The sequence below is a fragment of the Lithobates pipiens genome, unplaced genomic scaffold (assembly GCF_037356315.1).
Source record: "Lithobates pipiens isolate NorthernLeopardFrog02 unplaced genomic scaffold, aLitPip1_a1.2 Scaffold_18, whole genome shotgun sequence".
Lineage (NCBI taxonomy): Eukaryota > Metazoa > Chordata > Amphibia > Anura > Ranidae > Lithobates > Lithobates pipiens.
This window is the reverse complement of record NW_027507758.1, coordinates 367,353,752-367,365,766: the sequence shown is the minus strand read 5'-3', so window position 1 is coordinate 367,365,766 and position 12,015 is coordinate 367,353,752. Positions and strand designations below refer to the sequence as shown.

At 47.1% G+C, this 12,015-nt stretch overlaps 1 protein-coding gene across 2 annotated transcripts in view; it reads left to right on the top strand.

The window, feature by feature from the left end:
* The first annotated feature begins 7,599 nt into the window (after positions 1-7,599).
* Positions 7,600-12,015, top strand: part of LOC143988220 (uncharacterized) — an 81,035-nt gene continuing 76,619 nt past the window's right edge. For both annotated transcript variants that reach the window (XM_077487617.1, XM_077487616.1), the window contains exon 1: positions 7,600-7,672. In XM_077487617.1, coding sequence (XP_077343743.1) covers positions 7,612-7,672 — 61 coding nt within the window. In that variant the 5' untranslated portion in view covers positions 7,600-7,611. The remainder of the gene's footprint in view (positions 7,673-12,015) is intronic.

Here is a 12,015-nt window from a genome sequence, read left to right as displayed (position 1 = left end):
ATCCAAATCATAATATGAAACATATACAGTACATAGTCATGTACAGGCAGGGCCATGTTCATATGAAGGTCAAACATTATGGCAGTACTTTGGATTTGAGATGAGCCATACACCATGTGCAGTAGTTTAATGTACAGAGTTCCTCTGAAAATATGCTGTCCCTTGACAATACACACCAGTGTTGCCAACGCCCCAAAGTTAAATTTACTGGCAGGACACCAAAATTACAAACGGCAACATTTTTTTACTGGCAAAAAAACATGAAATTTACTGACAGAACCACATTTTTTACTGCCACTGCAGAAAAGTACCTAAAATGCCAGTTTTCAGTGCTAAACAGTCCAAATATCAATATTTAAATTATAAACATGTAGCTAGTGCTATTAGCAATGTGTTTAACCTAAACAAAAGTACAAAAACATATTTCTCCATTTGCATGAAGGTCAGGTTACTATAACCCAGCCAGCACAGAGTTCCACCTAACATCAGAGTCTGCAGGATTCCAGTGTAAGGGAACTTTAAGGGGAAAATTCTGATGTAAGGGTGGGGGGGACTTTGTTGACCAGAGACCACCTTATATCAGAGTCCATTGCATTCCCTTTACCTCAGAGTTCCCCCTTGCATCAGATTCTGCAGCACTGCCCTTGCATTGAAAGGGGAGAATCCTGCAAACTCTGATATTTAACTGGAATGGCAGAAATTCTGATGTGGGGGCACTCTGGTGACTAGAGACCACCTTCCACAGAGTGAATACACTAAGGTAAGGGGGGAGGGGGTTACTAATATAGGGGGGAACCTATGTATTAGTGCCCACTTACATTATTGTATTCACTCCCCCCTTACATCAGCAACCCGCCCCCCGCCCTCATACTTGCCTTGCGGCGCTGTCACTGACCTCCTCTCAGGTGCATTGTGCAGGACTCAGTCAGACGCTTCCAGGTGGGCGGCTCTGGGTTTTATCCTATAGTCTCCTCTCCACAAACGTCTGACTCCTCCCATGACCCCCATCCCGACTATGTTCCCACTCTTGACTCTTCCTCCAGACTGATACAGAAGCTGAGCAGAGGCTGTGGACATGACACAGGAGGTGGACAGAGGCTGCATGCATGACACAGGAGGTGGACAGAGGCTGCAGACATGACATAGGAGGTGGACAGAGGCTGCGGACATGGCACAGCAGGTGAACAGAGGCTGCAGACATGACACAGTAGGTGGACAGAGGCTGCGGACATGGTAGTTTCCTCTTCTTATCCCTTCATATCACTCTCCACATCAGAATCCTACTATCCTTCTGTGCCCCTTTCACCCCTCCAGTCCACAAGCACATCGGTGTGACAGTGTCCTCCTGTGCCCCTTTCACTTCTCCACAGGCCAAGGCACATCAGTGTCCTCCTTTGCCATCTTTTTATCATCCTCAGTCAGGCTCTCACTGACTCACTCACATGTGTAACTGATGGGCCTGTCCTCTCCTCCTCCTTGGCTGTGGCTGTGTGTGTGACGACTGGCGCTGATCATAATGTTATGGCTCCCCATAGGAAGGTACAAGCGCTGTCCATCCCCCCTCTGCAGGAGGCATGCCCTGTTATAAATAAATTAGGTGTCATTACCAGGAGGTCCTTGTGTCACAATCCATGGTATCATGACATCCCTATGGAGATTGAAGGTCACATGGAAGTCCAGCAGTATGTCTGCACCTTGTGTAAGCCCTACACACTTGGAGGCACCCCTGCGCCGAGAATGAATGCTGCCCGCAGCGGCTACTTTCCATTTAAAAATGTCACCAGGCGGCGTCATTGCGTTTCTGCGCATGCGACGCCCGGCTGAGCGTGTACAAGCTTTCCAGAGCCTGGCCGCCTTCGGAAAGCCGAATGCGCAGTTGAATGGTCAGTTTGCGCCCATCTTTTTTACTGGCAATGTGGCCCGTAACGGACATTTATGGACAGCCCGAAAATGGGCTTTAATTTACGGGCTAGGGGGGTTGGCAACACTGCTACACACCTTCCTTGTAGTATTACTGAGCCTATGCCCATGCCACCAGTCCAGTGTACCATTGCCACCTCACTATCGGTGACAGTATGGGGTCCCGTCGAGCACTAGTGGCAGGATCTCATGTGGGCTCTAGTTAAAGTGGAAGTAAACTCCCCTATCGTTTTCAGCCAAGGAAGCTGCCATCTTTGCCTCTGTTTAATCTTCAACTGCTATGGTGCTGCACATGTGATTCGTTATGACACCAGCCATTGGATGGTTTGATAGTTTGGCTGAGAGCACAGCCAATGTGCAGTTAGCATTCCCGGCCTGCCTTTTTTTTTTTAACTGTTTAAATCGATGGGTTTACTTCAACTTTAACGCAGTCTCTCCCGTACCATGCAGCCAGGCACATGAGGTCTCTGTACCGTGGGTTCGGACTCATTTCTAGAACACCATTCCCCTAACTACCGGAGGACCTGTCACCTTCGACAGGTACCACACTTCTGATCGGCACTACCAGTACTGGTTACCCATAGAAACCGCATTCCTACTCCAACTTGTTTTGTAAAGTTAACCCTTTTGTAATGTCTTGTTTCATTTCTGATGCATCATTATCTGCCATGCACCCCTTTCAATAACTTCAGACCAGGCTTAGAACATTTTAAAACTTTACTGAAGGCTTCTTGTGGCAAAGTCCAAACAGTAGTATTTCAGTTCAACACAATTTCAACCCTATCTATCTGACTGAAGCTGCCCAGGCATACCTTGAAAAAGATGAGAGACCAATGCTGGCATCCTTCAAAGCATGACAGTTTCTCCAATCTTTTGGTATTTGGAAGGACTAATGGGCACAGCAGCCCCTTCTTAGTAACCCATGTCACTTACAGTCAGGAGCAAGGTGGGCAAGAACTCCTTCAAAGTAGCTAGAGATTACATCTTTAAGATTGGTCTCTTCTGCCCATGCAAGCAGTGCTTTCTGACACTGGTACACTGTGACAGATGTTGATGTGTCACTGGTACACTGTGACAGATGTTGATGGGGTACTGGGACACTGTGACAGATGTTGATATGCACTTGGACAAGGGACAGATGGTGCTTGTTGCACTGTTGTTGACCAATGGCTGCAATCTGTGTGATCTATGTGTAGCTGAACAGTAAATTCATCAGCTACACACAGATCACTGACAGGCTGCAGTGATCCTCCTCACTGAGCCCTCACTGTGCTCAGGAGGTGAGCCGACACAAAGGCATGTGCCTCTGTTTACATTGTGTGATGGCGGTAGTTGGATAAAGCCATCACATGATCGGGAGGGCCAATGAGGGAGCCCATGTCCCCGATCTGAGATGACTGTGTCAGAGGGACACAGCCATCACAGAATTACACTGCTGCATGGCCACAGGGCCGCGCGGCATTGCAAGGAGTGGGAAGACGTACCCATATGTCCTCTCAGAATGGTGCTTGTTCCACCCGGTCATTTATATACAGTGGTCAGGTTAAAGCAGAACTTTTTTCCCATGCAGTGGGGCTGTGCCTGCATTGCATGGGTTAACTGCTTGATTTGTCCAGGGGCACACAGAAAGACTATACTCATCGATCTTTTGATCCTCTAGAAAGCAGCACTCCCCCACATCCAGTGATGGACTGTTCCTGCCGTCCTCACGTCCATAGCCGGATTATGGGTGTGATAACATGAGGAACAGTCCACCGTACAAAATCACTAGACTGCAGGGGCGCAGGAGTGGCAGGGACGGGTCTTATACTCGGAGGATTGGTGGATTAGGTAAGTATATCCCCACCCCTAGACACAAATTGCATGGCAACATTTTTTCCCTGTAATTCTTTTTTAAGATGCTGCCAGATGTTCACCAGTGCATCCCAAGGGGCAGTGGCATCGGTGGGGGGCTGATGGTGGCTGAAGCCCCGAGTGGGTCCCCAAAAAGCCGAAGGGTCTCAGGCATGCACTCTTCTACTATTTGCCCCTAACGCCGCCGCCGAGCGGGGACCGATCTGATCCAGAGTGTAATAGCAGATCCTGCCTTCTGCAGCCTGCAGCACCTGATGGACATCCCACTGGTCCAATGCGGGGACCGTGGGACAAGTGACATGCATCATAGACGCTTCAGGTTCCAGTAGGTGGGAATTACAATGTGGCTGCCGTGGCACTGTGAGAAGATCCCAACCCCACTCGGCGCTTGTGAGAGCGGCTCTCCTGTCCTGTCATGGCTCAGGCTGCCTGGAGTGCCTGCTGTCTACTCTACTGTGTGATGGGCGCACCGCTGAGCTGCAGGGGGAGGTCACATCATCTGACGTCTGGTGAGGTATGTCAGTGTGTGTCAGGTAGGTAGGTCAGTGTGTGTCAGGTAGGTCAGTGTATGTCAGGTAGGTGGGTGAGTGTGTGTCAGGTATGTCAGGTAGGTGGTCAGTGTGCGTCAGGTAGGTAGGTCAGTGTATATCAGGTAGGTCAGTGTGCGTCAGGTAGGTAGGTCAGTGTATATCAGGTAGGTCAGTGTATGTCAGGTAGATGGGTCAGTGTATGTCAGGTAGGTCAGTCTGTGTCAATTATGTCAGTTTGTGTCAGGTAGATAGGCCAGTGAGTGTCAGGTAGGTCAGTGTGTGTCAGTGTGTGTCAGGTAGGTCAGTGTGTGTCAGTGTATGTCAGGTAGGTCACTGTAGGTCAGTATATGTCAGGTAGGTCAGTGCGCGTCGGGTAGGTCTGTGCGCAACATGTAGGTAACACCTTCAGGTGCTGGGCTCAGACTTCGGGCTGAAGCCCCTATTTTTTTGCCACCTAGCAATGCCCCTGCCAAGGGGTGATGAACTTTGCTGATGACAAGCTCCCAGGTAGTGGCCCTCAAATTTAGCCAGACTATTAAAAGCTAACAGAAATAAGATGATGTACAGAATTATGACATTAGATCATGGTCAGAGACAAGCAACATCACACAGTCATAAATCATGACATGTCCAGCAGCTGTTTCCACCTTTACATACACCGAATTGGTGCTTTTGATCTCTTTATGATGGAAACTACAAGGATTTTTTGGCTTTAATACGAGATGGCAGACTTTGCTGATAGCTGAAAAAAACATTAGTGAGTCTCAGTGATTCTTTCTACCCATGATGAGGAGGAGTAGAAAACCCACACATGTTTAGCGATCCGCTGTTCTCTACTGTTTGTATTTGTAAGTAGCTGTGCTGCTAATATTACATAGTTAATTATGTATGCAGTCCCTGTCTATGAAAAGCTAGGTCAAAAACCCCAGAGGAAGAAAGTTGATATAGAGGTTTCTGAAAACCACATGTCCACATACTGAAGCTGCTGCTGTTTTTTATCCAGACCAGAAGCAGAGACTTTTAGGTAATTGTTCCTGTGTTCTGGCTTTTAATTGCTGTCCATATCTTCTTGGTCTGAATTCTAGTGACAGATGAGTTTCTGTCCTGTTGTTATCTCACTTGCACAGTGCCAGATAGCTTGGTCTGTGCTACTGTACATGTATAGTGGTCACCTTCCAGTATATTAGTTGGTGAGCTTGTTTATTGCAATAGAGTTTATATGCAGCTCCTGTTATTTTAGTTAACCCTCTCCCTTCTTGTCTGGAATTCTATAGCTAGTTTTAGCTCAGGGCTCAATAACCAGCATAGGCTAGAGACAGGGTAGGCATCTGATGGCCACTTGATAGTTATAGGTCCGGTTGCATGATAGGTTAGAAACTGCTAGGGACTAAGATGCAGAGTAGATAGGCTGACTCTAAATTCCACTGCCACACCACAGTTTCTGATAGTAAGAAGTTGCATTCCAGGTTGGTTGGACAATGGTTAGAGGATCACAACATCATTGATGATCTTGTTTTCAAGTCTCCAACACCATGATGGATGCTGCATCATAATCATCCTCTGGGGCCCCTGCAATTAAACTTGGTTGCAACATTCATCTGGAGGTATCTTTATTAATAACTATAATCGGGTATATGTGCGCAATTCCACCAGGACTCCTATGGGTGGGCTCCTTGTTGATATTTGCATATTGGATGTATATGTAGCCACCCTGTACTTTAGTGAGGGTGTAAATGTATCTTTTCTTGGTAGTAGCTAGCCTGGGAGAGTTGCTAACTGCTCGTTTGGTTTCTCCCCTATGTTTCAGAGTTGCTGCAGTACCCTGCTGTCATTGACACTTAGAGCTATAGTTATGGTACCCAGCAGGTCTTTTTCTGTTGAGCCTTTAGCCACTTCAGCCCTGGAAGATTTTACCCCCTTCTTGACCAGAGCACTTTTTACAATTTGATATCCCTTTAACTGACAATTGCGTGGTCGTTCGATGCTGTACCCAAATGCAGTTTGTGTCCTTTTTTCCCCACAAATAGAGCTTTCTTTTGGAGGTATTTGATCACCTCTGTGTTTTTTTATTTTTTTGCGCTATAAACAAAAAAAAGCTAAATTTTTATTTTTTTTATTTTTTTATACTAGTAATAGCTGTGATCTGTGATTTTTAGGGGTACTGTGACATTGCGACAGACAGATCAGACTTTTGACACTTTTTTGGGAGCATTGGCATTTGTACATCAATCAGCTATTACTGTGTAAATGTCACTGGCAGGGAAGGGGTTAACACTAGGGAGTGATCAAGGGTTAAATTTGTGTTCCCCTGCATGTTCTAACTGTGTGGGGATGGGATTGACTAGGAGAGGAGCCATACGGTTTTTCCTACTTAGTAAGAACAAACGATATGGCTCCTCTCCTCTAACAGCACAGGGATTTGTGTGTTTATCCCCATGCTGGCGCTCGTGCATGCGATCATGCATGGCCAGCAGCGATTGTGCCTGCTGGCCATGCGCATCAGGTCCCCTGCCATGCTGCGGGCATGCGCATGCTCTCTGGTGGCTGAAAAAAGGTAGGACATACCCTTACGTGATTTCGTCCCGGAGAGCCAGTGTGCCTGCATGATTTCAAACCGGCATTTCAGTCTGACTTCAGGGGCAATTTAAGAGACATCTATGTGGGTTCATGCACAGATGTCTATTGAAATTGCCCTGAAGTCACCAAAAGTAGCGCAGGAACTACTTCTGGGAATCGGTGCGGAGCTGCAAAGGTGGCATCGCACCGATTTGGACAGTGCTGTTGCCGCCAATAGGCTCCAATTTGGCATGTCAAATGGGCCTGGTATGAACGAGGGCTAAAACCTAGAAGCTGATTGGTTACTTTGCACAGCTGCACCAGATTCTGTGTGCACCGAGTTTAGTAAATCTCCCCCTCTGTGTCCTCACATTCCCTATTGCTGCTATCAGGGTTGTTGGACAAAAGAAGCTCTCTGTGTTGGTTTGGTATAGTCCTACTTACAAGAGGCATTATTATACAGAATTTAGTGCACATAATTGATTTAGGAAAACAAGCAAGGCTAAGGCTTCTAAACTATTCATGGTGGGATATGTTTACCTTTGAAGCAGACACATAAAGGTGGGTGTAGGTCTTTCTTATTGTCACTTGTGAAATCATTACCTCCACAGCTGAATCCTAAGCATAATAAGGATGTTATATAATATTTTCTCCTTTTTACTGAGTGACGTGGGTTGTTTCCTGAAATGATCCTAATTTTTGTTACAAGTATAAATCTTTCTCACACCTGTTCAGTCATCTCAGCAACACAATGCAGCTCACATTGATCTTGATCTTTGGATTATTCTGTGTGACCAGGAGCCAATTTGTAGGTAGGAAAACATTTTTTTTTTTTTTTTTATTATTTCTTTGGCAGTGCCAAATACCACAGGATTATTCCAAGTTTAACTAAAGGCAATTTTTTTTCTAGTTTTTGATAGAATGGAGAGGGATTAGAACACCTGTCAGTTTTTATTGCTGTCTGAGCCCTTGTTAGAAAGATTTACCCTGTCTATTTGCCCTGCTTACTGTTATCATGCAAATTGATAGTAGAAGAAAATCCCAAATTTTGGGTTAACATCGGAAAACGAATACAGGGGAATGCTTTCAATAGGGACACTAGTTCTAGTGAATCTGGTAACATTCTAGGATTTACTCAGTTTGGGGGGATTTCCTCTCACTTCCTGTTGTGGACAGGAAGTGAAGAAAAATCTTCCCAATAGGAAATAGATGAGGTTATAAGCCTCCGTTATTCTTTTCAATTTTTTTTTTTTAAAAATGCCTTTATTTCGAATTAATAATCCTCAATAATATGACAATCTGAAATCTAGTTTCTATAAATTACACTACTTTTCAAACATAATTTTCCATTGCAATGCCTTACTGTAAAAACTTTAAGGAGGTTTATGTTTTGATATGCCTGATTGTGAAATAGTATGGTGCATTTTCATTCTTTATATGCTTTTGCAAATCCTGCTCCATTGAGATGAAATGATTCTTATGGGAGATGCTGCTTTAGGTATATATATTCAGCTATGTGATCATTTGGGACAGCAGCTCCCTAGTTGTTGATTCATCTCAGTATAACTGGTCGAAGGAAATGTCTTAGACCTCTTGCATTTGGTACTGATGTTTGAGCATCAGCATTTTTGGACATAATTTCAGGCATTTATGTTGCACATATTTATGCGTGTGTTTGAGTGTATGTGCATTTCCACGCACAATATACTCCTAGGTAAAATCCATCAAAATCTATGCTCCTAGGCATATATTTGTGCTTTTTTGCGTGAAAAATACTGACTAGGAACGCAGATTTTATTATTATTTATTTTTTTACTAAAATATACACAAGCTTATTTACACATCTATGTGTACAGGCACATTGTAAACAATGGGCTGCATTTTAGATCAGTAAAATAAAACGCTGTACTGAGCTTTTTCAAGCTGCAGTGTGCAAGAGGCCTTAGACTATCATCATAGCTGTTTGCTCACCAAAGAAAATGGATAACTTTGTGAATAAGCAGGAAGAGCTGACATCTTTTCATTGATAACCTATTTAGGACCTTGCATGAGGCATATTTTTAAGTACATCCATGCTTGGCTGAACATTATAAAACTAACAGTAAATACTTAAGATGATTGAAAGTACCTTGCCCCTGAAGCCTTGGAACCTAGGACGCTCAAATTGCAATATCTCTTGCTGACACTGAGCCCTGATCCACCACTTCCTATACATCACTGTGATAAGTGGCCTTACTATCCAACAGAGAGCTGTGGAAGGGAAAAGTTGGGCCTTGACTTTCCAAACTGAATTCAGTATTTACCTAACTTAGAGGAGTGTTTTTTTGTGATTTCCTGAGCTGCCTATGAAAATGTGAAACATTTGTAGGTACATTTAGGTACTTCCTTTAAAATTCTACTTACTACCTTTAACCTAAGCACAGGTGTCATAAAAAGTCTATCTTGTTAGTAAACAGGTGCCATGTACAAATAGACATATCAGAGAGCTATAATATAATGTATATACTGTGTATATATGTATATATATATATATATATATATATATATATATATATATATATATATATATATATATATATATATATATATATACACATACACATACAGGTGCATCTCATAAACTTAGAATATCATCAAAAAGTTAATTGATTCCAGTAATTCAATTTAAAAAGTGAAACTCATATATTTTTATATAGATGCATTACACACAGATTGATATATTTCAAGCATTTCTTTCTTTTAATTTTACATTGTTGCGACATGAGTGATCTTTGAGGTCCACTAATTTGGCTGACATTCTTTTAATTTCCTCCTCATGGTCATTATGAGAGTGAGGCCGCGTACACACGGGCGGACTGTTCGCCCAACCTTGTCCGCTGAACAGTGTTTGGGCGGACAGTCCGCTCGTGTGTGGGCTTTCAGCGGACAGTTTCAGCGGACAGTTGGACGGACAAAGTCTTTCGGAAATTCCGAAAAACTGTCCGCTGAAACTGTGTTTGAGCGAACAGTCCGCCCGTGTGTGGGCCTGTCCGCTGTACTTTCGAAATGAGCGGACTGTTCCCGCTCGGAAAGTCCGCCCATTTCGAGCGCGTGTACAGGTAGGCGGGGCCCGCGAAGGAGACGTCGCGGGCTCCGCCGCCTGGAATGGGCTTAAAGGGGAACCCCAACGCCGAAAAAAATCGGCGTGGGGGTTCCCCCAAAGTCCACACCAGACCCTTGTCTGAGCACGCTACCCGGCCGGCCAGGAAAGGGGGGCGAGCGAGCGCGTCCCCCCTCCTGAGCCGTACCAGGCCGCGTGCCCTCAACATGGGGGGGTGCTTTGGGGAAGGGGGGGCCGCGCGGCCCCCCCACCCCAAAGCACCTTGTCCCCATGTTGATGAGGACAAGGGCCTCTTCCCGACAACCCTGGCCATTGGTTGTCGGGGTCTGCGGGCGGGGGGCTTATCGGAATCCGGGAGCCCCCTTTAAGAAGGGGGCCCCCGGATACCGGTCCCCCACCCTATGTGAATGAGTATGGGGTACAATGTACCCCTACCCATTCACCTGTGAAATAAAGTACAAAAAAAAAAAACACAACACAGGGGAAAAAATATTTTATTGCACAGCTCCGGGGGTCTTCCGTCTTCGGGGGTCTTCTCGCCGGACTCCTCCGCTATCTGTGTGTAGCTCTTTTACTAGCGGAGGAGTCCGGCTTTCTTCCTCCCCGCCGCCGGCCTCTTCTCCCGACTTCGGGGGTCTTGTCCCCCTCTTCGGTTCTTCTGCCGGGCCACCGCGCCTTCTTGTAGCTCTTTTACAGGCGGTGGCCCGGTCTTCTGTCGCCGCTGCCTTCCGTTCTTCTGTCGCCGCCTTCGGTTCTTCTGCCGGGCCACCGCGCCTTCTTGTAGCTCTTTTACAGGCGGTGGCCCGGTCTTCTGTCGCCGCTGTCGCCGCCGCCGCCGCCTTCCGTTCTTGTTCTTCTTCTTGTTGTTCTTCTTCTTCTCCTGGAGATGTTGACTCGACGAGCTCTCCGGCCGGAATGCCAGAGCCGCGCTGTGCGGTCACTTATATAGTGACAATGGGGCGGTGTCACATGGTATATGTCACATGGGTTGGTCACATGGGTTGATGTCACATGGGGACTATGACATCGTAAGGGGGCGGGGTCACCATGTGACCAACCCATGTGACATATACCATGTGACACCGCCCCATTGTCACTATATAAGTGGCAGCGGAGCGTGTCCCTGGCATTCCGGCCGGAGAGCTCGTCGAGTCAACATCTCCAGGAGAAGAAGAAGAACAAGAAGAACAAGAACGGAAGGCGGCGGCGGCGGCGACGACGACGACGACAGCGGCGACAGCGGCGACAGAAGACCGGGCCACCGCCTGTAAAAGAGCTACAAGAAGGCGCGGTGGCCCGGCAGAAGAACCGAAGAGGGGGACAAGACCCCCGAAGTCGGGAGAAGAGGCCAGCGGCGGGGAGGAAGAAAGCCGGACTCCTCCGCTAGTAAAAGAGCTACACACAGATAGCGGAGGAGTCCGGCGAGAAGACCCCCGAAGACGGAAGACCCCCGGAGCTGTGCAATAAAATATTTTTTCCCCTGTGTTGTGTTTTTTTTTGTACTTTATTTCACAGGTGAATGGGTAGGGGTACATTGTACCCCATACTCATTCACATAGGGTGGGGGACCGGTATCCGGGGGCCCCCTTCTTAAAGGGGGCTCCCGGATTCCGATAAGCCCCCCGCCCGCAGACCCCGACAACCAACGGCCAGGGTTGTCGGGAAGAGGCCCTTGTCCTCATCAACATGGGGACAAGGTGCTTTGGGGTGCGGGGGCCGCGCGGCCCCCCCTTCCCCAAGGCACCCCCCCATGTTGAGGGCACGCAGCCTGGTACGGCTCAGGAGGGGGGGCGCGCTCGCTCGCCCCCCTTTCCTGGCCGGCCGGGTAGCGTGCTCGGACAAGGGTCTGGTGTGGACTTTGGGGGAACCCCCACGCCGATTTTTTTCGGCGTTGGGGTTCCCCTTTAAGCCCATTCCAGGCGGCGGAGCCCGCGACGTCTCCTTCGCGGGCCCCGCCTACCTGTACACGCGCTCGAAATGGGCGGATTTGCCTCCTCCTTACGTGGGCGAGTCCGTTCATTTCAAAAGTTGAGCGAACTGTTTGGCAAACAGCTC